The following is a 25886-nucleotide window of genomic DNA, read 5'->3' as shown; positions in this document are numbered from 1 at the left end:
AGGCAGACCCCAGATGCAGATATTATTTATTTCCTTATCCTCCATATCATCCATTGTAATAAGCAAGATATCTCTGTCTCTGGCCTTCAATACCTTCAAACAGGCACCCATCTGCACTTTAACAATTCCACTAAGAGTTGGTTATGCTCGACCTTCTCAACCCTGTTCTCCACTGCAGTCACGCTTCCCTTGAGCTCACTGAGTGAGGCATGTAGGTCAGAATGCAAGGCCTTTATCTCATGCAGAATAATTAAAATGTTGGTTGTTGTCGGGTCCTGCACCATCTTCCCAATCCCAGTAGACCCTCCTGTCCTCCAACTGCACAACCCACAGTGGGTACTTCCTTCGAGCGCTGGCCCCACAAGGTCCTTCTAGCCGTCTTGTCGCCGGTCCGCTGGGAACCTCAGGACTGCCTTGTCTGTGGTGTGAGAAACGTGAAGGTGTCTCACCCGCTAGTCCAGAGTGATCTGTCATTCCGGTGGCCATGACATGCCCATCGATTTTGGATCCAGTTTCTGGGGGTGGACCAGTGCGGGAGGATCACCTGGATGAGGGGTCTTTGGGAAGTGGAAGTGGGACACTGCATGGCGAGACACGGTATCCCCTTCCCTGTAATACCTTTAACCCTTCCTACCAAGTAGGATACTTAGGAACCCAATACCCCCCCTTTTCCGACACAAACATTTTCTCACGGACAACTCATTGTGAGGGAAAACGGACTAACACCTGAGCTGTATACCTGAAATGTCACAATACAATGGTCAGGCAGGGTCATCCAATTACTGATCATTACACACACCTGACTTCCATCACACTTCCCCACACACATAAAAGGTCGAGCACGAAAAGCACACTCTGAGCGAGGCAAAACACATGATGATGCAGCAGTTCCAAGATGGCAGTTTAATACAAGGCGAAAGACGGCGAGACCGAAGAGGATTGCAAGGAGGGAAGTGTCCTTGACTTTTTCATCGATAGACCGTAACTTTCATTAGCCTTCAAGAATAGAAAACGTAAGACCTGGAATTAAAGCTGAAGAATCCTGCATTGTGTGTCGGAGGTACCCGGGGCTCTCCCATGTCGACAGTCAAGGCGGGGAGAATTGTTTGCCGCCGTGGTACTGTCCTTGGCTTCTACAACAAAGCACCAGCAGTGACGTCAGCACAGCCGGTGAGTTGGGGTACTGATACCAGCCCTGGCTCTGTGGAAATCAAGGCTGCAAGCAGCAACATTGCATAAAGGAAATTGAAGAGAACAGTGCATGAAGTGTATGTGGCAAGTGATGCAAATATAATTAAAGCAGCAGATGACTGACTGAACTTTGAAGCTAAGATTCGATACCCTAAACAGTTTGGTCCGACAATGCGTGGGTGTACATTCAAAAGTCTCTGTTAGGTATCCAACCGAAAGGTGATAAAGGTTAAAGAGAAGGAATGGAATTGTAAAATCGAAGTGGTCCTGCGACGGGTCAAGCCAAACCCTGTGCACATTTGATAGTCTTCGATACTTGATATAAATTGAAATTGGTCCGAGCATGGTTGAGGGAGACTAACTGTGTGGAAAAGGGATCTGAGCCCGGCTGAGGGGGATCCGGGGCGAACCGTGAGTCACCCGAAAAGAATATCCTGTGAACATTGTAGAAAAGGGATCTGAGCCGGATTGAGGGGGATCAGAAGGGAAAGAAAATTGTACTAAAGAGATCTGAGCCTGACTGAGGGGGATCTGGGTGAATAGTAAAAAACCTAAAGTGAATAGGAAAAGAACATGTCATTTTTTTGTTTGTTGCCTTAGGCCCTCTGAATGAAGAGACTCTGCACAGTAAAGAGACTTTGCGGAGTAAAGAGAAGGTCCTGATGCTAATGATCGAACTGTATCCTTGTGCTAAAGAAGCCAGAGACTGTGCTATCCTCGAGTGAACCGCCTTGTCCAGTGCTAAAAACGTCAGCAAGGGAGGCCAACTGCCTGAACATCCTGACATATCATTTTGAACACTTCTTTCTTTTTCATAACATTATTCCCCACACTGTTTGTATTTAAAGGTAAGGATTGGCAATATTTTTTTTTAGTATAAGCCCTTTTATTTTGACAAGACACCACTAGGACTGCGTTATTATTATTTGATGGTCGTAGCTTGCTCCCATCTGTAGATTTAGGATTAGATAGGCGTTTCTCATACCCTTTTTGAAGTTCAATAAACACCCTAAAACTGTGGTCACTTGTGTTTGTCTTACTGTTGATACCATGCCTCCCTTATAGTGAGCAGGACCGAACCCTGTACAACCTCCTAAAGGGTGCACATCTCCACTTGCTCTGACCTTTATATTGGGTGGTTAATGACCCTCCCTGCTCAAGCCCCCCACATTTGGACCAGGTGGGGCGGGCATGACCCCTGCCACCAGCACACCCCCCACAGCATCACCAATCCCCCAGCACTCACGGCCTTCCCCAGGCACGCTATGCCTTCTTGAGTGGGCCGCCCAAGGCTCCTGCTGTTACCGTCATCATCCCAACCTGCGGCTGTGGACTCTGGGGAAGAGGAGCCGGCCCAACCCACTGCTTCTTCCTCCACTGTCTCCCTCTAGTATACCATACTCACCGAGGATCTCAGACTTCACAAGGCCTTCTGCCGCTCCGCCCACCATTGGGTACTTCCTTGCCCATAGCACACCCTGGCCCTCTCGTCTCCAAAGTCTTGGCGCGTCTTCTGCGGTCACCCTGGGTCCCGGCCACTGGCACCCAGCCCCAGAGGGGACTCCTATGAAGGCCCAGCCCATTATCACAGTGGTGCCTGACATATGAGCCCGGCACGGTGTCACCATCAGCTCTCTCGGTCTGAGGTAATGTCAGTATGCACCCCTGTGCCTTTCTAGACTAAGGGGGCTGGCCCACAATTGATCTCCTCTTTGTGGCGGCAGGAGTGTGGTATTTATGCTGCCATCTTCTCTGCACCCCCTCAGAATAACCTCTAAAAATAAGCCATACCTGAGTTATGGTATTATCATAATTATTATAGCCACAGCAATTTGCTATCACAAATGTGTCAGCCCTGCTATAAAACCATACTCAACTTTGGAAGGATTGTGTGTAATCTACCTAGGCAGGACTGTAGCCTTGGAGGATTGCATCTCTTTGTTCCTTTGTAAGGCTGCCCAGAAGACTGACACTCCACAGGAAGGTGGCCTGGGAACAGGAATCAAAGGGCACACCCATTCACAAAAGGCTTGGCCTCACACCAGGGTGCTACATTTGAAAGGGCCTTTGATCCTATTGAAAAGGGCAGGGGATAGAGTTAGTGTAGACAGGGGAAAGCCCTGTACAGATTCTGCTATCTTGTTTCTCTCTGCACAAAGCACTTTGAGTGTGATGTCAGAAGGGCAAAGTCCACTTATTTTAAGAGCAGGAATTGGCCTCCTTAAGAAGGCTAGCTTTAGTCCAATCATCTGTGAACTTTTACCTTTAAAAGAAGGGGTCTCACCAGACGAACCAACCCTGGCGGTCAATCGAGCCCCGAACATCGAATGCGGCATCAAGCTTTTAGAACTGCACTTCGTATCCTGTCTCCAGCCTCTTTGACATCAACCGATCGACTAACTGACCCTGGTAGCCCTTACAATCCATAACTCCACAAGCGCTCGATCAAACCAATCTAGTGGAACCCTGCATCTATTCTCCAGCATCTTCGCAGTTGAACAAACTGCCAAATGGTCCCTGGTGTCCCTTACAATTCTCTCTTCTCAAGCATTGGGTTCAAAATGCAGCGATCCCCTGTTCAAACCCAGCTCGACACTGCTTCCTGTCTAAAACAACATGACTGCTGCTCTCGGACTGCTGAACTGCACCTTCAGATCAGTTTGCCCTTGCACCGCACTAGCTGAGCAAGTAGTTTCCCCAGCTCAAACCTCATTGTTGCACCCACCATCTTCAAACCGCCCCTTTGAACCACCAGCATCTTCAATGCAGATGTTCATCAGCAGCCGACCAGACCCTGGAGGAACCTTCGAATCGTGAACTTCGAACACCGCACTGAAGCCATTCTACTCGAACCGTGCATCCAGTCAGCAGCAGTTACACTAACAAGCCTATGCTGGTGGCCCTCATGATCAGCACTTCTTAGAACTGCAACTAACTTCAGCTCAATGCTCTGGGACAATGCACCAACACAGTCAAACCTGATTCAAACTGCTGGAACAGCTCCAAGAAGCCTGGTTTGATGCTGTCAAACCATCACAAACCATAAGAAGGTACTACTAACTGCCACCTTGGTCTAGTTTTGGGCCCTATAGACTGGTTAGGTCGCTAGATCCCTTCATATCATCAAGAAACATATCCTTTTACAAGAATATTGAGGTATTGATTGCCTTACACCACGATTCTTTACTCAGAGTGATCTTTGCTTATTCTCTGGTCTTTCTTCATGGGTGGGTTTTAGTTATTCTTGCAGATGGTGTGCTTTATTAACGTATATCTATTTTATAGAACCTTGATTGACATTCCCTTTTTTTTGGACTGTTATGCTTTGTTGTTTGGGACACTATTAAATGACATTCACACCCCTCTTAAGAGCCTGTGTTACCACAAAAGGCGAAGGAGGTTTATAAGTGCCTGTTTTACCTTTATGATTGTGTTGGCTCTTGGTTTGTAGCAGTGTGAGGGCTAAGTGGGAATTGTAGCCTCTACTCATCACTGTACTTCTGCAGGGAAGACTCCAATTCATCACAGAAGTACCCAACAGCTCCCCACCAGCAGGCAGCTGACATCACACCATCTGTAAAAAAAGAAAAATAACAGAGCGGACGCCACTGACAGGCAGTCGAGAGTGGGATAGTTCAGAGCCTGTCATCGCTTTGCCACAAGTCCAGGGGCAGCCTGGCTATCCCACAGACTGCCATCTTCAGGCTACACAAGACAGAGCAAGCCAAGGCCTACCACCACAATTGGTCAGGGCCAAGGTGTGTCCTAGATACAGGCCTCTTCCTGGTCACGGAGCAAACACTAACGGGACCAGGACCCAAAATAACCTATGAGTGTCCACACCATTATGGGAAGCATAACAGGCAGCCCAGAAAAACCTCCATCATACCTCAAAACAGATCATGGATCATCTTAAAGAAAGCTCGAGCAACAGCAGGTCACCCTTCCAGGGAGGAGGAACAGATGAAAAAAAGGAACAGGAGGCATAAGGGGGAGCAAAGAAGATTCTGGGGAAGTGCCAGCAGTCGACAAGTTTGCCCCAGAATTGCTGGTTCAACCAAGATCATCCGAGTCGGTACCTCTCGCTAAGGTAGGGAAATACCTAAGCAGGCAGCTATGTACGCCTCTGGATAAAGAAGCAAGAAACAAGCTCAGGGCCGAATGCCCCAGACCATCTCTGCATGGAAAGGTAGTAGGGATACCAAAATAGACTCCCAAATGTTGAACTTTTTGGGCAGTGTGAGGGGTCAGAAATATGCTGCGGACAACTTTGTGAATGTTTTTGAAAAGATGTCATTTTATTAACTCAAAAGGTTGGATAAATGCCTCACTAGCCCTACCTTGACGAGAATTTCCCTGCCTAAAATAAACTAAAGGAAACACTCTAACAAAAGATTTATGTCCCTCACACTTGTATACACACCAAATCAATAAGTACATATATGGCAATTTAACAACAAATATAACAGTATAGTTAACATCACAATAGCTGCTTCTTCTGATAACCTGGGCAAACTGCCCTTCCCCAGATTCAAGCAGGCTTTTCTTTTAACTGTTCAGAAAGGATACGGACATCCTGTGTATAATAACAAAAAGTTCCACTTCAGTTCTCTTTTTCATCCGACTTGACAACACAAAGTTCCAAGGGTGATTCACAATTGTTTAACAAGGCTTTTCTCTTTCCACTTTTAGCCAAGTTCTTGAGACAGCTTCTTGTCATGAACAAAGAATGTTTCAGAGCTTCATTAGTTTCAAAACAAATGTCTTTATCAGGATATTATGGCACCACTTTTAGTTTTAGTTCTATACCACCAAAACACTTCAGTGATTCTTCAACTGCTCCTTCATAAGCTTTACTCCACCACAGTACTTTATGAACTTCCACCTGATTTAATCTCTCGCCAGGTTTACTACAACTCTCTGCAGTGGTGTACTCCTGCCAGAACCGAAGCAAATGGTACAAAGTCCTGTGACCTGATATACTCCCTTGCCAGGTCGAACTACTAACTCTGAGTACTTCTGTGGTAAGGGTCAATGTCAAAGGTTTTAACAATGTCTTCTGCTTCACACAATTAGGTTTGATAATTTCTTCAAGGAAAACAAGAATCACACTGCTGCGATTCACTAAACCTGAGTGTTTGCAACATGCATGTGCTTCCTTCCTCCTGAACCTCTTTTATCAGAAGGGCAGCCCTACTGCCAATCTTGTTCCACCTCTGTATTATTAACCAAATGCTGATAATAAATCTTTCTCCCATTCAGTCTTCTTTGGCTTTAGAAATGTGGGTTTAAGACATTCTCTACACCTGGCAATATTCTTCACACACACTGCTACGTTCTGTTATATTCTTTATGGCTAAAGCAACACTGTTTGTCAAGAGCCTTAGTATGCGTCCCTTTTGGCTTTGGCAATAGTGGTTTGTGTTCCCTTCTCAAGGTATTGCCACTTTGTATTGTTGGCTTTTATTGAAACCCAATATATAACAATCACCGCCTTCAGGTTGAATCTTTAAATTCTTATTATGCCAACTGATTTGGTTTAAATCAGCTTGCTATGCGTCACAATCATTAACTTGTTTTGCCCGAGTTCAGTATTCAAAACAAGGTCTGGATTCAGTCAGCGGGCCGTCATGGAGCGCTCCAGGGTCACAATATAACAGTGAACTCACCGGGTCTGGCGTGCACATCCGTTTGCCTCCCTGCCTCCAACTCGTCTGCTTCATTTCTCCTCCGTGGCCCGGGAATCTCTCCTACATGCAGCTCTCCCAGCGATCCAGTGCTCGCCTGCAACTGCTGAACACTTTGCAGTGGGAAAAGGTACAAAAAGGTGCGCTTTCCGCTGCAGCACTTCTATAGCTGAAATCTCAAGCCCATATGACCCTCTCAGAACTGGCATCAATTTCTCTCACCACTTTGGTACCAGCGTCCTTGCTCTTCAGCAATTTCGTCCTTTGTTGCTTCGCGGAGGGTTCAAAACTCCTACTACTGTCCTCCTGCTGCTTCGGCTGCTTTGCCTTCTTCCACCTTTGTCTAATGGCCTGTAATCACCCTCGGGTGTGGGTCATCAACCTTAATGGGCTGCACTTTGCAACCTTGTGCCTCTGCAGCCCTCTTCTTCGTCCCAGTACTATGGGAATTCTGGGACTTGAAGTCCATAACACTGATGTTAGTTTTCTCAATGGTATTTTCCTCACAGAGTTCTTTTCTCTCCTTAAGCATCCTTAAAGGAGTATCACAGGGAGTAAAGGATATATTTGGTTTTAGAGAGGAATGAGGTTTTTCAGGATTTAAATTGGTAGCTTTTAAAGGCTTCTCTGCATGCTTTTCCTGGGACTAATTTCTGAGTTTCCCTCACTCCTAATACATGACCGGTTACGATTGTCTTCACTCACACTCTGACAATTAACTTTAGGAAATAACCATTCTCTTTGACAATATGCCATTACATGTGCTGGCATTAATGATATACCCTTCCTTGAGGAAGACAAGTACTGCATCTCATCCCACAAAGCCCTCCTGTTTCCCTGGGACCCTTGTACTCGCAGGAGATCCTCCCAGCTATCACCACCCCCAGGGTCAGGATCAGGAAGCATCTGCCTTTAAATGGCCACCTAAGAGAAGACTTTAGCTAGGGTTTTCTTGAGGACTCCTTAGGATTCATCACAGCAGGTGCAGGCAAGATATCAAAAAAGTGATTGACAGGTCATGAAGGGAATGCCAAGATAAATTGCTGGTCTCTGTGGGTCCCCTAGCGAAGATCCTCCAAATGGCAGAGGATGCAAAGGAGAGCAGCAACCCGATCGATCCACACATCCTAGCCAGACGTGGGCAGGGGGCTATCTGCCTACTCAGCAATGCAAAATCTGCAATCGCAGTGGAGCGCATGAGGTCGATATCAGTAGAGCTTGACCCCAAGCTGATAGAGCTAGCATCTTTGGAAACCGCAGCTGCAGCAAAAAGCTCATTGTTTGGTGAGGCATTTGTCAAGGATATGGCCATGTTCACCAGCACCTACGCCACCTTGGATAAGGCTCAGGCATCCTTGAACAAAGCCTTCACCCTTAAGGTATGGCAGAGGAAGGGGCCGCTCAGCCAGCCGAGGAGCAGGACATAGGCCCTACAATAGAACATCTCGGCAGAGCCAGGAAGGCATGAGACCTAATCTCTTTTTCTCATTGCGAGTGAGAGGCAGAGGCTGTAGAGGTGCCTGCACACACCAACCCACCACCTCAGGTGAGGGCAAGCGTGTCAGAGCTTGATGCGTGCTATAATTCCTATGATAGGCTGCAAGCTAGCAGCGCATCTAGAGAAATGGCAGGGAGTTACCAGGGATGCCTGGGTATTAGAGACAGTGCAAGGTTTTTCATTTGGAATTCTGACAAGAGCCCATCCAAGAAAGGCTCCTGCCTCAGATTTTCTCCACCGATCTTTTCAGCAAGCATGCGATCGCCAGTGCAGACAGAGACAGGGGATTTCGTGAGCAACCTCTTTTTGGCCAAGAGAAAGCAAAAAATTAGACCCATCATCAACCTTAAAGCCCTCAACGCATCATTGGCATACCAAGACTTCAGGATTGAGGGTATACATCTTCTTTGGAATTTCTTGTAAGAAGGTGACTGGGTGACCCGTATATACCTGTAGGATGCCCTTTCATCAGTTCACATTTTCAAAATGCACCAGTGTTTACTTCAGTTCCTGTGGCAAGGATGCTGATGGGAGTTCACTTGTCTCCAATTTAAACTCCTGTCAGTTGCTGTAATGTCCAGGATATGCGAGCATGGAGTCAAGGTTAATAAATTATCTGGATGACATCTACATATTGGCGACAGGCATCTCCTTCACTGCCAAGTGAAGCAAGCGACAGGCGTCCTGGAGGAGCTGGAGTTCCTAGGGAACTGGGAGAAGTCACAGGTAATTCCCTCACAAAGGTTAGAATTTCTGTTGTTTGTGAGACTCAGTCAAGGGAATGGCGAGTCTACTCTCTGCCTAGAGAAATGGCTGACCGAACTGGTTGCTCCTAAGAAGCTCTCCAGATTCTTTTCTATAGAGAGGGTGCATAGAATCCTGACTGTGCACCCTGTTGCAGGGGCGCCACCCCAAACGATCACATCCAAACTCCTGAACTTCCATGACCAGGACGCCATACTGCAGATGGCTCGTGCCATTGGTCCTGTTACGTATAACGGCTACCGTATTGGATTCTTCCCTGATTACACCAGGGAGGTTCAAAAGGCGTCACAAGCATTTGATTTTGTCAAGAAAAAACTGCACTCACTGGAGATAAAATATGCCCTCTTTTTCCCAGCACAGCTTAAAGTGTACAACAAGGGTACCATGCACCTTTTCAAAAGCCCACGGGAGACATGGACACGGTTGGAAACTCAAATTCTATTGCTGCCCATGCCGCGCTTGCCTGGAGGGTGCCCGCGCCAAGACCCAGACAATGGACAGTCCCCAGATCTCTTCGAATCACAACCGACGGGGCCGTCTGTGCAAATAAGTTCAACAAACGACTCTACGAGCAATGGATGAGAATTGTCGGTGAGAGTCTTGGCCCCAGCTTGGAAATGGCTATAACTGGGAGTTGACTACAGGTGGCAGTGGAACACGGAGGAGGGGGTCATCGAGGCATTGGAACAAGCGCCCACACATATTTGGCTATGTTTTTCCATGTCCAGTTGGTGCATGGCTCGGCGACAGGTGCTTCATGTTGGGGGGCGAAGTACGTGGTGGGACAGTGGGGGTTTTATTTGTATACAGTATTTTGATGGTGTTCTTCTTGTTTGAGGGAGGGTAAATTAACCTTGAATCGTGGGAATGCCTTGCTTGGTGTTTTTCGGAGCAGTCAGGGTGGAAGGACGGGATTCGGGTATGGTGGATTTCATGGAAAAGGGTGGGATGTGGCTCACTGATTTTCTTGTTATGCATTAATGGGAACTGGATCTCATCAAGGGGTGGTCTCTCTGTTGACATGGAATGTTAATGAGCTGGGTACCAGTATCAAGAGGCGTCTGGTGCTTCAGTTCCTTAACCGGCATGCATCGGGCATTATACTGTTAACCGAAACACATTTGATGGGAACAGAGTGCTGCCTTTTTAAACAAACTAACTGTACACTGGCCTTTCACGCAGGATTTTCGAGAGGATTGAGGGGTGTACTAATACTTATTCGCAGAGAGATCCCAATCCAGCTCAAAGAAGTACACTTAGACTTAGACTCCAGGGGCAGATATGTTCTGGTCAGAGGGGAACTATGGGGGGCCACCTGGGGGTATTATGGCTGTCTACGCTCCACCACCGCTTACACTTGACCTGTTAAATGACATTCAGGCTCTGATGCTTCAGACACAGGTAGATACATGGGTGGTTGGGGGAGATTTTTAATGAGTTCATGGACCTGTGCCTGGACCGCACACACATAGGCAATAGGAACCGAAATACGACCACCAAGCTGTGCTGCTTCGCCAGCGCACTGGGTCTGGCGCATGCCTGGAGACTGCTACATGGGTCGGAGGTAGGTTACTCCGTCTTCTCCAATGCACATGTGTCTATGTCCCGCATCAACTACTTCTTCATTCCCCAGAGAAGCACGCACAGGCTGCTGTCAACTAGATTCTTGGCAAGGTGGATCTCAGACCATCCTCATGCAGCTCACAAATGGGACAACAAAGCCCTCAGTAATCTTGCGTCTGAATACATACCACCTGGGGATCCCAGAGGTCACGCAAGGGTTATCCCTAAAAACGTCAGACTACTTCACTATGAATGAGGGCTCAGTGGACAGCCCAGTCACATTATGGGACGGTTACAAGACTGTTCTCAGGGGGGAAGCGATATCATTGGTCATAGCAGTAAGGTCTCAACACAAGAGGTTGAGGAGGCGGAGAGGCAAGCGCCATTAGGGCAGAAGAGGCCTTCCTTGCCTCAGGTTCTCAAGTTTCCCATGAGGCGTTGGTCACGGCGCAGGAGGTCTTGCGAAATGTGTCCTTAGATAATGCTAGACAGGCCCATTGGGTGAGACAGAGACAGATCCATGAGACTGGAGATAAAGCTGGTAAAACATTGGCATGGTTAGAGTGATGGGATAAGGGGCCACGACATGTGCGAGAGATACGGGATGCTTTGGCCAGGACAGCAGTGAAGGCCGCTGACATTGCCAACGTATTTGCAACCTTTTATGAATTGCTTTACTCTCCTTCAACTCCGCCTGAACCATCGGACGAGCCGATCTTTCTGGATCAGATTGTACTTCCCTGCCTTATGGCACAACAGGCATTGAGACTTGATGCTGACATAACGGAGGAAGAGATAGCTACAGCAATTGGGGAACTACAGTCTGGTAAAACCTTGGGACCCAATGGCTTCCCAGTGGAGACATGGAAGCGGCTTGGGGAGGCCATTGTTAGGCCCGTTCACCATTTATTCTTGCAGAACACACTAGATGGGCACCTCCCCCAGCCCCCTGATTTGAGAAAAGCGATCATTGTGGTCATCCCGAAACCAGGGAAGCCACCTGACTAATGCGCCTCCTACAGGCACTTGACTAATGCGCCTCCTACAGGCCCATATCGCTTAGCAATGGGGAGTCTAAAGTTCTGGCACAGATCCTCACCAATCGCCATACGGGGAGGTGATCAACTCATGTTCACACGGACCAATGAAGGTTCATGCCCTCTAGATCCACGAGAAAGAACCTCTGTCGTGTCCAACTGGCCATTGACCAAGCGCCAGCGCTACCTGCCCCGGCTGACCCGTCTGCCATCGATTTCGAGAACGCATTCAACTCGGTGGACTGGACTTCCTTTTGGGGAATCATGGGTCACATGGGGTTCGGAGAGAAGTTCTTTTGATGGGTTCACCTACTGTATGCCTCCCCTGAAGTGATTGTCTGGGTCAATGGGGCATCCTCCAGAAGTTTTCCTCTGGGACGGGGTACGAGGCAGGGATGCCCTCTCTCCCCCTTGCTCTTCACTTTGGCCCTTGAACCACTTGTGATTAAATTATGAATGGCTCCTGATTGGGCTGGTTTTAAATAGCCTTGGGGGGGGGTAGAGTCTCGCTCTATGCGGACAACCTCTTGATATACACGAGTGACCCAGAGAACTCCTGTCCGGTGGTGTCTAGAGATCTACTGAGATATCAAAGGTTCTGCGGGCTGAATTTTAACTGGCTTAAATCGGTTCTTTTCCCAGTCAATGGGAGTGAAGGTGCCATTCCCTGCGATTGTCCCTATCAGGTCGCAACCTCAGGATTTAGATACCTCAGTATTCAGCTGAGCCAGTGCACAGCTGACTTCTTCCGGCTTACTCTCAACCCGATAGTGGGTAGGTTTGCCTTAAACGCTGTCCACTGGTGGGCTCTGCCTCTGGCAGCACTTTTTAAGATGTTAGCACTCCTTTGGTTCTCATACATATTACAAAACACCCCGCTCCCTGTCCCCAAGTCGACCTTCATTAAGATCGATGGTATTCTTCATACTCTTTTATGGAAAGGGGGACAACCGTGTATAGCCCTTAGGATGCTACAGAGCTCTGTGTTGGAAGGGGTCTTGGGCCTCCCATGTTTACGTACATATTACTGGGCCTCGCAGTTAATCGCAGTGAATGATTGGTTACATGGGGAACCGCAAATTCCACACATGGCCAACGGGGTGGGGTGGATGAGAGGGAGGCTCCCAATGCAAGTACTCTATGGGAAAGACTCCAGAGAAAGGGTCACCCCGCAGATGATTCGGCACACTCGTTGAGTATGGGTCGAGTCTCACCGCTTCATTGGCTGGGGGAGGAGACCGACGTTGGACCAACCTTTATAGAACAACTGCAACTTACCAGAACTGTGTAATATGGCCCACCTTAGGGGCTGGGAGAGATGCAGGATCAATATTGTGGCTGATGTCATAGAAGACGGGAAACTGCTTCTGTTTAAGTCGCTCCGATAAACATTCGGGTTCCCCGAGAATTAAAATTACTATATATTTTTTCACATGATTTGGGAATGTTTATGCATTCAAGGGTTTTGGGGAAGTTGTCCACATAGGCTGTCCATGATGTTGGGGTCCCAGGTCCCCTGTGATCCCAAGCTGGTGCTACTGGGTGTATGGGGGGAGACGGGTTCTCTAAGAACAAGAAGGTCTTCCTCTCGGTCACCCTGGGACTATCCAAGAAGGTTATTTTAATTAAGTGGGGGTTCGCCGGACAAACCTGAAATTAGCCCCTGCATCGGCAGAGATCGATAGATGCATGTCACTGGAAAACCGGTGTACAAGACAAGGGATTGTACTTGTAAATTCCAGAAGGTGTGGGGTTGGTGGGATGGGGCGGAAGGGTGAATGGTGTTGGGACGCTTTTTTGTGTGGTATACTCTCATTGCTATTGCTTTCCTTTATCGCCATGTGTACTCTCAAGATGGGGAGGGGTGGATCAATATCGCTGTTCTCCGTTGTGATTGCATCTGGGCCTGGTGCACTAAGACTCATGCCATACCGGATCCCACCCTCTTTGGGGGAACCCCCCGTTCCTAATATTGTCTTCTGTTTTCCGTCCCCAAGCAACGGCATATTTTTGTATATATTTTTGTATGTTATGTTTTAACTTTATAAAATCAATACAAATTGTTAAAACAAAAATAATAGTGGCTATATATATTGGATGTTCCTTAACATAGTGACCTCAGAAGGTCAAAAGGGAGGAGGAATGGCTTAGTTAGGACCACCAGGAATTCAAACTTGCAAAGTGCCAGATTGCCCTATAACCCATGAACTAACCACTTAATGTGAAGGAAAGAAATAGTTTGGTGGCAGCAATTAATATTAATGAGGTGAAGGAAGCTCTGGCACAGATGTAGGAAGGGAAGTTTGCTGGGTAAAATTGGCTGCCAGTGTGTTCTTTGAGAAAACTGGGGAGGGCTTTACCCTCACATGCTAGCTATGCTCTGTCACATTTGAGTTATGGTAATGCTCCCAGCAGAACACAGAACATTGTTGATCTCAATAATTATCAAGAATGACAAACCACCAGGAAAATGTGTTTGGGACTGATCCATAGTGCTATTAATTGTGGATATGAACGTACTGGCCAAGATTCTAGGCAATAGGCTAATGGAGATAGTGATGACTCTGGTACACCCAGATCAGTCTGGTTTTATGCCATAGAGCTCCGGGATTAAACCTCAGAGTTACTTTATCAGACTCTGTGATCCAGGTTAAAGTCAGTGGTTATTTATTGTGCCTCTCACCCTTGGTATTGGGACCAAACAGTGTGCCCCTTTTATCCACTGATATTTATGTTACATGTTCCCCCCCCCACTCTAAGTGTATGCATGGGCGGTGTCAGCTGTGTGTACATTCTCTTGTGTGTCTACTGTGTGCATGATATGGCATCTGTAGTGTGTATGTGACAGATTCACTGGCATTTACATTCGCTGGAGATGGGGTCTCTAGATATCAAATGTGTGACAGTAGCCAATATGTACTGTGATGAATCCCTGGATGTCGTTGCTGCTTCCATAGGGGGAGCCCTTTCAGATGAGGCCTGGGATGTGAGGCTGCTACCCGTTAGTCCCCCTGCTGGTGATACTCAGCGGGAGGATCTCATGCGGAGGGAAACCGCCTATGGGACCAGTGACGACTATTCGGGGAAAACACGGCATACACCCAACACCCACACCTCTCCTTCAACACCACTCTGTCTATCCGCATCCTCTTCTCATATGTGTTTCTGTAGAGCTACAGAGATAGAAACCACTGAGACAAGGAAGAATAGGCAGGAGTTGATGGAGTTAATGTGTAGTGATATGATATGATGATATGATATGATATATGGCATTTATAACGCGCCTATACACAAGTGTTTCAAGGTGCAACGAGGCAAGGGAGGGGAACAACAGGGAGGACGGACAACGATCCTACTAGGCCAGGTGTCATTCAGATCACGCAAGTGCGTGGGAAGGGGGCAGGGACAGTGCAGTAAATGGGAAAAGATGATAACAATAAAAAAGTAAACAACCAGCAAGTGGTAAGCGCATGGGTAAGTGCAGGCATCAGGAGTCAAGGGCTGGTAGGGGGACTGTAGGGATACAGAAACAGTCACCAAGTGCAGGGGTTGCCAGGTGGGCAGTGCAGGTGTGTGACGCTGGCTGGGGAAGGACCTGGGCCCGAGAATCAGAGGGTGTCCAGGTAGCCAGTGCAGTTCCGGTTACAGCCAGGAGGTCAGCAGAGGAGGGGAGGAGAAAAAGCAGAAGCAAAGAGAAAGGTTTTGAGGTGCTTCCAGAACCAGAGATGGTTCTCCTCAAGTTTAAGGGAGGCAGGGAGGTTGTTCCAGAGGGAGGCGCCAGCCGAAGAAAGAGATCTACCACCAACTCACTGCTTGGAGAAACGACTGACCCTGAGGTAGTTGGAGGGGGATGAGCGAAGAGCTCGAGTAGGAAGATATTTAGGAAGAGAGAGTTGAAGGTATTGTGGCCCCAGAAGGCCTTGTGAACGATGCAGAGGGTTTTGAACTTAATCCTCGCAGCCACTGGGAGCCAGTGCAGAGATTTCAGTCCTGGAGAGATACGAACCCTGGGCTTGTGGCCAAGGACAAGTCTCGCAGTCCTGTTTTAGATAAGTTGCAGAGGGCGGAGAGTAGAAGCAGGCATGTTTAGATAGAGGCTGTTACAATAGTCCAGCCTAGAGAGAACCAGGGCTCTGGAGACAGTGAGCTTCTGGGGGAAGGAGAGGAAAGGAAGAATACCTCTGAGGAGGTGCAGCTGGTGGTGTGACTTCTTAGAGACGTCAGAGATGCGAGGAGAGAAGCAGAGTGTGGAGTCGAAGATGACCCTGAGGTTTTTAGCCTTGCAAGTGGGAGCAGGAAGAGGGCCAAGAGAGGCCGGCCAAACAGCTGAAGGGAAGGAGGGAGTGAGTGTGCCGATGAGTAGAATCTCAGTCTTACTGGCATTAAGGCAGAGGTCGTTGGCGGCACACCACTCCTGGATAGCAGACAGACAGTGAAAGATGAGGGAAGGAGAGAGAGTAGCCTGACAATGAGCTGGGTGTCATCCACATAGCACTGAAAATTGGGGTAGAGAGCAGTGATGCAGTGGGCAAGGAGTTCCAGGTATTGGCTGAACAGCCAGGGAGAGAGGTTAGATCCCTGGGGGACACCACAGGTAGAGAAAAAGATAGCGTAGAGGAAGGTCCCAAGTTGGACCTGGGAGGGTCGGTCCTAGAGGAAAGAAGTCAGCCACGCCAGAGCCTGACCAGTGACATCACTGAGACGAGGAAGAGCTGCACAGCACTGTCGAATGGACTGCGGATCCAACATGAGCGGTCTAGAAAACAGGGACCAACTAAGACAAACTGAACGATTATTATTATGGTATTTATTGAGCACAGACCAAGCTTCGAGAAGCAAAGGAGCGCTTTAAAAAGGTCTACAACAGTACAGATGCATAACGGAGCACTTTTCAGAAGTAACAACAGAATAGATATACAGCGGGGGGTAGGATACAGAGGGGCACAGAGGAGGGGTACAGCTGTACCAGGTGGCGGGGAGGAGAGCGGCTGGCGGGGTCTAGCGAGTCAGGTCAAGCAAGGGGCGACGTGATAGTCTAGGTATTGAGGAGGAGCGATTCCTTGAAGAGGTGGGTCTTGAGTTATTTTCTGAATTGTAGGAGCGTGGGGGCAAGTCTGATGCTGACAGGAGTAGGTTCCATAATCTTGGGGCGTAGGCAGAGATGGCTTGTTTTCTGGTCCTTTTCTTTTTGCAGCGGTGGATTTCAAGTCTGCACGTGTCCAGCGATAAACAGAAAGGAAGGGCTACATGAAAGGGTAGATCCTCCCCGGAGGACCAAGAGCCTGGAAGCCAACCGGGTGAGGCAGAGAGGACATCAAGTGGGACATGGAGGCGACGACCCTTGTCGGTTTGCAGTCGGCAGACCGGAGGGAGAACTGGAGGAACGAGAGAAGAGTGGAGGCCAGCTCTCAAGCCATGTGGCTTCGGAGTGAGACTCCAACTGCCCAGCCTCCACGGCTGCAAAACCGCTGCAGAGAGAGAAGAGCCTGCAGGAGAGAAAGAACATGGGAAACAGAACAGAGCAAAAGGGAAGTTCCTTACCTGGCGAGAAGTCCGGTAATCCAAATGCAGGAAACAGAACCGAGCAATAGGGACAATACTTACCTGGAGAGAAGCCCAGTAACCAGAGTATTCGACCCATCGCTGCGGAGCTGTCGCAGAAAGGGAAAAACCTGCTAGAGATAGAGAAGACACAGAGAACCGAATGCAGCTGTATGAGTGCTCCATATCTACAATGAAAACCCGACAACAAACCTGAAGGTAACAGGGTTGTTGGGGAAAGCAGGAGAGACCCAAGAAGTCAGAAAATCGGGGTCTGGCACCCCCACCAAATAGGAAGAGAATTACAATCTCTCTTCCTTGACCCCTTGACCCAGTACCTGGCAGGAGAGTGAACCAGGTCTGGTAAAAGGGGTCTTGGACACGCAACCCATTTAACCCTAAAAATGGCCAGGGGAAGGGAGACATTCCCATTTCAGTTACTGAACTGTACTAGAATCTTGTGAAAGGCCAGGGCAAGAGAGACATTCCCCCATCAGCAACTGAACAGTCATATAAGCCAGAGAAAGACCTGGGGAAGGGAGACATTCCCCCACCACTTGGGTTTGGACTTTATTTTGAGAACTTGCAACTCTATACCTTGAAGTCTAGATCCCATGTCTAGAAGAGAGGGATCGGTCTTCTGAGCCAAGGGAACTTACTACTTCTTCAGTTTAGTTTATAGTGTAACAAAAGAGTTAGGATTCTGACATAGGACCATAGACTTTTTACTTTGGACATTCTGACAGAACCATTAGCATTTTAGTTGAGGCAGGGAAACCCCTCTTAGACATAGGGCAAGATAGAGTTTTCTTTTCATTTATCTCTTTAATAAAAGTTGATGTCAACAAACATGTCACCACTGTGTCAGAGTCCTACATCTACAGATTCTATTTGCACATGCACCTCTCATCTCTCAGGAATGCAGTGAGTTTGTTTGCCCACTCGCGTACAGTCTTACCTGGGTTCTTTGTGCTGAGGAAGTCTGTGCAGTTCTTGCCATCATCTGGAATCAAAGGCACTGAGATTGTTTGGTTGGCGAAGAAGACTGGCGCAGATGTCCCATTGGTCTTGGTCTGGATCCAGGTAGTGTAGTTCAACACATCACTAAAGATGGTAGGGCTGTTTGGAAGGTGGCAGCCTAAAGAGAAGCTGACGATGCCAGCTAAGAACCAGACGCCATCTTCATTACAAACCACCGGCCCCCCAGAGTCTCCCTGAGTGAGGAATAAAAGTACACATTTTACAGAACACATGACAAAGACAAAAACCACAAATGGTTGCATGAATGTGCATCAGATGGAACAATAGCAGTGTATTTTTCTTTTCTGCTGTTATAACCCTTGTTTGTGAGTTCTAGAAACAAATATCATCCAGGAATTCACATATCAGGTATGGCATGTCAAGAGGCTGTGCTGCTTCCTTTTACCATCTCGGGCAAAGCAGCATTTCACCCAACCCTCTCTGCCTTAGCCATGGGGTTAGACTTACTGCTTTTAGGCCCAGTCTTGTCTCTCTGGTGCCGCTTGTCTGAGTCGCCCCAGCTAATTGCCCAAAATGGCCCTGCCACAAGATGGGCTGCCCTATCTCTGCACCTCCATCAGTGCCCATGATAGTATGGTAGCATTTGTAAGTTAGTGGCAGTTTTAGCGAGTAAAAGGTGGGACTGGTTGTGTGTCATCTGAAAATATCAATAGATTAATAATTTCTATGGTGTCACTCTATGGTGTATGGCGAGTAGGATTGATGACATCATCGAGATGGTCACCAATAAAGTGACTTTCTAAGGTCTCATTTGCAATATATTTGCAGGCCTAAAATAATTGTCATAATATTTACTCCAAAGTTCAAGAGTTTTCCAATAATTCCCATGCACATATTATGAAAGTACATTTGTACTTTTAATTGGCAGTTCCACAGGAAATAAATCCCATCAATAAGAGCAAGTTGTACTTTTTTAACTTGTGAAATGTAGTTATATGTATATTAGGACTACGGAGGAAATACGATTAATAATCATGATATAACAATTGTATAGCGTCCTTCAGTCACTTACTAATTGTGATCAACGCCCACTTTGCTAAATGCTAAAACCATATTCCCTGTCAGAGGCTGCCAGGTTTGGTAGAGTATTAGAATGATTTTCATATAGTTTATGGTTTCCTCAATACTCACACTTCTGTACAAGCTCTTTGCTAAACATTTACATGGCAGACTGCACACACAAACATATCAACTGAAGATTGGAGTCTGGAGCATATGGCATTTCACACAGAACAGGAGCCATTTCTCTGTGCTCCATGTTCCATCCATGCTCAGTGGGAGATGGAATTGCTGGCCATGATTGGTCATCTTGATTACAGACAGTAACCTGTTGACACTCTTCATTGTTTGCACAAAAGCTCTTTGGGCCTCATTACAAGTATTGCTGTCCGGAAATAGCATTGCCGGTATATCCATACCGGCACCTTTTTCCGGACCGGTGTCCAAGTTGCGATGCCAGTAACATAGGCATCGCAAGTGACCCACCGCATCTGGCAACACAGTTGCCGGTATCTGCGGAGACAGGCGGCAGCCGTGCCTGAGATACCAGCATGGTGTCAGTAAGTGCACATTCCGAGGTGCTTGGACATGGACATGCCGGTAACAATGTGAAAACGATGCCAGAAATACTGGCATCGCTGACCAGGCGTTAAGTGGATTCTGGTGTGTAGAATCATGCCACAGGTGCTCAAAATGAGCACAGGTGGCCCCAATGGGCTGTGCCCCAGCACAAAAGGTCCACGCCCCACACCCCTTCCAACACCACAATGCTAGCAGTAGCTGTAGCTGTACAGGAGCTGGAGGCCATGCCTGTAGAGCTATCACTTGAAGAGGCAGTGAGGCAGAAGATGTGCCTGAGGAGAAGGAGGGCTATCATGGCCCAGCAAATCCCCAATGTCCAGCAATTTGCAGCCTGCAGGCAGCCACCAATCCCTCGCTTAAGGGCCACACCAATCAACCTCAGCTCAGGACAGATCCACACCCTGTACTGGCTAGATAGGGACACCATCACCTCAATAGTGGACCTGATCCATAATGACCTGGTCAGCCTCATCAATATCCACACAGACATCCCCCCTTGCTGAAGGTAGTGTCTGTGCTACACTTTCTAGCCACAGGCACAAAGCAACACACTGTTGGTGAGCTGCATGGGATTTCGCAACCCTGTTTTTCCTGTGTGCTATTCCAGGTGATTGATGCACTCCTGTGTCACATACGAGACCACATCAGTCTATCCAGGACTGCTGATCAGGTAAATGGCACAAAAATAGCCTTGAATGCCCTTGCAGGCATGCCTTACGTTATGGGTGCCTTGGGCTGCACACATGTGGAGCTGGTGGCCAGGCATGCTGGGGAGGCAGTGTACCGCAACAGGAAGCTCTTTCATTCACTGAACGTGCTGATGGTGTGATGCCTACCACCTCATCACCCACTGCTGTGCAAGATATCCCATGTCAACACCATGGTGCTGCGGAACTTCACGCTGCCTCGGTACATGGCATAACACGCTGGACAGCGTACCTGGCTGCTGGGTGAAAAGGCCATGTGCAGTGTTGAATTGGGGGGGAGGGAGTAAACAGCATAGCATACCTGGCTGTTGGGAGAGGCTAACTACAAGGCCATGTGCAGTGTTGTATTATGTGCAGTATGACAGCCATGATCAGTGGATGTGCACACTGCATGCATTAATCCATCACTACTCCCACAGCGATTTCTTGAAACAATTACAAAACCTCCATCTAAGTGCACAGAGTCCGGATAGGGTGGCAAAAGGGGAAGGCAGATCAAGAATTAGAGCAAGGAACGTTATTAATGACCACTGCAGAACAAGTACACCTCAAACATTGAAGTGGAGATGACCCTACTCAGGGTTGGGAGTGCATGAAATGTGCAAGTGTGTAGGTGTTACTCAAGGTGCAACACAGTAGTAGCATGGCAGAGTGCAAGTCCTTGACTGGTGTGTCTCCATGTATGAAAAAATATCCATTGCTTACATAACCACATCTATCCTGTACAGCGAAAAACTGCAGAACTACATGTACCAGAATGCACCACATCATAGTGACAATGACAAGCATAAACACAGTCAAGCAAAACTCATTGTGCACAGCCAGAGTACAGAAGTACCCACCCACAAAACACATTTTGATGCACACAAATTGGACAGGTGCACTGCCTGTCAGAACTACACAATCACACATGCATATTATAGAAATGCTAAATGTGCCGTCGTTCATGGCCATATAGGTGGAATTCAGTAGTAACACATTAATGACATTTAAAACAATTCCATACGTGTCAGTTGTACAAAAAGGGTCAGAGGTCATGTTGTATGTGAATTGCCCATGTGAATGCAACTGCACAACACACCCCCCCACACGCATTCTGACAAAGTGGCGTTCTGGTACCTGAAAATTGACATTTGCTAGCTACACTCATTTTGATTGTGCATTTTTGTCGCCTCAAATTAACACTGTACAGCCTGTGCCAACATGAAATGACCTTGAAATTGACATGTACGCTTTCTGTTGCTCGTGCAGGGGATGCTGGGTATCCCCTGAAGCCATGGTTGATGACCCCCGTCAGGCAACCCCACAACATCCACGAGCAGGCATAAAATCGCGCCCATGTACGTACTCGCTGCACCATAGAATAGACATTTGGCCTGTTGGGGAGCACTGATGTACAGCCCTGAAAAGGTTGGGAAAATAGTGCTTGCCTGTGCCATGTTGCACAACATGTGCATCAGGTGCAACGTCCCCCTGCCCCCAGACATGGACATGCAGCCACCAGAGACTGAGCAAGACAGCTACGATGAGCTGCCTATTGCACAGCACCACGATTGCATGGATGGACGTGTCACACATGAAGACCTCATACACAACTTCTTCTGCGCATCCGTCACACACATGGCACAGGAAATTCCCAACTCCTCCCCAACATTCCCTCCCCACCCCCACAAAACACTCCCCCTGACCCCCAACTGCACCCCCTCCCCAACCTTTCCTCCCCACCCCTACACCCCACCCCCTCCCCAACTTTCCCTCCCCACCCCCCCCAAATCTTTCTACACCCATCACCAAACTGTCCATATGCATATAATGTCCTGCACAACTATCTACATAGGCAGAGTACCCAGACAGGGCCGCTATGTCGCAATGTACTATTTACATCCCCTTTTGGGTTCTGGGGTGTGGCCTTCTGCAGGCCGAGACAACCGCTCCGAAAGACGCCTTGGGCTTCCTTGTAGCAAACTACCTGTTGTGGAACTGCTGGAGGGAGACGGAGGTATGGCCGGGTGCCTTTGGTCCACTAAGGCCTGGACCAACGTGGACATAGACTCAGCCATGGTGGACATTACACTATTGCCCTCCCTCACATGGCGTGACATCTGCAAGATGGCACTGGTGCATCTGTCCAGTGCCCGTTCGCGCCTCCTCGAGCTGGCTTGTAGACCCTCACGCATGAGTTTGGCCTCATGCAGGTGCTGTTGGACGAGTGAAGTTAGTGCTTCTTACCTTTGCTCCATTCTAGACAGGCGTCCTTCAATGTCCCTGACATTGCGCAGGGGTGGGGGTTGGGGGCTCATTTGGCCCACGGGACCAAAGGGCATGGCCGCCTCGTAGCTCTGGTCGATGCAATGCTATCTGCTCCACCATCCTCCCGAGTGTTCTCATCTGGACCCCCTTGTAGACCCCCTTGCGGAAGGGGTGCAGGTGCATCCTGGTTGGGGGGTGGGTGGGCTGCAGGTGCCTCCAGGTTGGGGGTTAGCCGGGGTGCAGGTGCCTCCTAGTTGGGGGGGTGGCTGGGGTGCAGGTGCCTCCTGATTTGGGGGTGGCTGGGGTTCAAGTGCCTCCTGGCTGGGTGGTGGCTGGGGTGCAGGTGCCTCCTGTTTTGGGGGTGGCTGGGTGCAGGTGCCACCTGTTTGGGTGGTGACAGAGGTGCAGGTGCCTCCTGGATGGTGGGTGGCTGGTGGGATGCGGATGTTGTTGCCTCTCACGTCTGCCGGAGGATGCTGTTGAGTTCTGTGTGGACATGGTGGTGGTCTTGCAGCGCTGTGGCCTGGTGGCTCGGGATGTACTCGGCTGTTCAGCCTCATTGGCAGATGATGTGCCCGAGGAGGTCAGAAAGACAGGGCCTCAGTGATGGGTGTGAATTGATGAGACAGACATAAGTGCTAGTACTTTCTTATGACAATGCAGTATCATGGACATGGTGGTAGCCATGCCATGGTGAACACATGCCTGTGTCAGGGATGCTGTGTGGGTGCATGTGTGGTCTGCCAACATGGTGTGTGCAGTGGCTGTTGCGTGGTGTACTGGTTTTTCGCGGTTAGGGTGTTCTGGGTATGCCACACAAGCTATATGATATGGTGTTGTGGCTGGTTGTGACATGGATGTGTTACACATGTGACTGCTGCCTGTGGCACTTACTGCGTTGGTGATGATTTTGCGGGATGGGTCGTGGTGGATGGGACGAGTGGCCCACATGTATCATTGATGTGTGCGGCAGGTCATTTGGTGGTGGTGGAGGTGCTTGACACTGAGCTAACGTTGGGCATGTGCTAGCACGGCAGTGACAACAGAAGTTGAGCTGTGATAGGGCGATGTGTGTCTGAGTGCCAGTAGGTGCATCTTGTGAGGTCGATACAGGGGCCCTGTGTGATGGTCTATGTGTGAGTGGTGTATGAATGTGATTTGGGTGCAAGGTCTATGTGGATGTGTGCAACGGGGTTGAGGGGGGGCGCAAGCAGGCCTGTACTGGCATTGGGCACAACATACTTGAAATATTTGCCTACTGTATTGTATACAGGGTACAAGGTGTATGATCTGACATTGGGCTTATGGATATTCACCAGCTTCCTCCGATGTCCCAACTCCAGCCTCCGCTGCACCAACTCCCTCAATAGCCTCTAGGTGCAGTACGCTACTGCATGTCTCCTCGCATGGCTGCAGGTGGATGGGAGATGCAGAGCTGCCTCCTGTGCCCATGCCCTGGAGGTGCTGTGCCGACAGGAGGTTTCGCACCCTCAGCCGAAGGTCGTCCCACCTTTTGTGGCAGTCCCGGACTGTTCGGGGTGTTATCCCGACTGCTGTGACCTTCTGGGCCACCTCCTCCCAGATTGCCTTCTTTCGCATCTGTGCCTGTCTTCTGAGGTTGGTGCTGAAAACTTCATCTGCATGCTCAACTAGGGTGTCAACCAGCATGTTTAATTCAGCCTTGCTGAACCGCGGCTTGTGCCTCCGTGTTGCAGGTACCCTGGCAGACAGGTCTCCTGTTGATAATCTGTGCTCGGGAAGTGGCTGTCACTCCTGTGCACAGAGGATTGCAATGAAGTGTGTTTTTTGTTAATGGCGCTGGTCCATTTCCAGTTCCGGCGATCATGTTATTTCCGGGCAGGGTAATAACGGCACAGTTGTTACCGATGCCGGTGAGTCCGGTAGCGTGGAGTTGGATTCGGACTCACCAGCACCAAAGGTGCCGGTCTGGGTGGTTTTGGGGCATTTTGGTGCTGGACTGCGCATGCACGCTAACACAGAATTAACTGTTGATTCCGGCAGCAGTGCTTCACGGACACGGTAGCACTGGCATGCCGGTAATTATGATGTTTTACCAGTAGACTTGTAATGAGGCCATTTGTGTTGGCAGTGACATTTTGCAGCACGTCTGTTTCTTAGAAAACATTGCCCTGCTCAGCAAGTTTAGGTATACTGGTTGTGGGCTGATACAGATGACAAATGAACGCTCCCACTTTATCCAGTACCTGTTCAGGATTGTTTTCTAGTGGACATAATGTCAAAAAGGTGTGTTCAGCCCATGCACTGAATGCTTTCCAATATGAAATGTTTGCTTTCTCTGAAAAAGGGCCTGTGCAATCAGATCCAGCCAAGGCATGAAATGCAGATGCTTTCAAGGAGCCTAGTGAGAAGAATATCTCTGCAATTGAAATGTGTTCTGAAGTGGGCTCCAAGCAAGTCTTTGGGGGTAGGGAGGGGGGTGAGAGTTTTAGGTACCCTCTTATAGCAAGAATGAAAAGCTGTGTGCCGTGTGAAAATTTTAAGAGTTTTATAGCTCTTTCGATGGCATTAATGGCATGAAGAATTATCTTCTTGCCTGCCTTTTCTTGTGCGCTACTGAGACAGTCCAAAGAACTAAGTGAAGTGGTAACTTGTGTACTCCACACTGCTACAGTCTTTTTTGGTCTTTTGTGAATGCGGAAGCATTTTTGAGCTAGGTAAGCAGTCAATCCATTTTAAGAGTTAAGCTATGAAATGAGTTTCTTCATGGCAACATTACCTATGTCTGTACTACCTGTGTTTTTGTAGTGGGTTGGCTCCAATCCCTGAAAACCTTGCGCCTGGTGTGATGAATTCGATGGTATCATCACTCCTTTCCCAGCAATGACCTCTCCCCATGTGGCCAGGGGACAGCAGCCACTACCTGATCCTGACCCTGGGGCAGCTATATGAGAGAGGATAACAAGGGAGCAGTCAACTCTCAGGGGAGTGACACAACACCATCAGACAAGACACAGTATCCCTCTTTCTTTCGAGCATACCCCAT

General features: G+C 48.6%; 1 protein-coding gene across 2 annotated transcripts in view; it reads right to left on the bottom strand.

The window, feature by feature from the left end:
- Positions 1-25886, bottom strand: part of PRSS53 (serine protease 53) — a 552473-nt gene that overhangs the window by 270194 nt on the left and 256393 nt on the right. For both annotated transcript variants that reach the window (XM_069651910.1, XM_069651909.1), the window contains exon 6: positions 18241-18496. In XM_069651910.1, the coding sequence (XP_069508011.1) occupies positions 18241-18496 (256 nt within the window). The remainder of the gene's footprint in view (positions 1-18240; positions 18497-25886) is intronic.

The sequence above is a fragment of the Ambystoma mexicanum genome, chromosome 3p (genome assembly GCF_040938575.1).
Source record: "Ambystoma mexicanum isolate Mex_15411 chromosome 3p, UKY_AmexF1_1, whole genome shotgun sequence".
Taxonomy (NCBI): domain Eukaryota; kingdom Metazoa; phylum Chordata; class Amphibia; order Caudata; family Ambystomatidae; genus Ambystoma; species Ambystoma mexicanum.
Note: the sequence above shows the minus strand (reverse complement) of the source record. Positions and strands in the feature narration are given on the sequence as shown.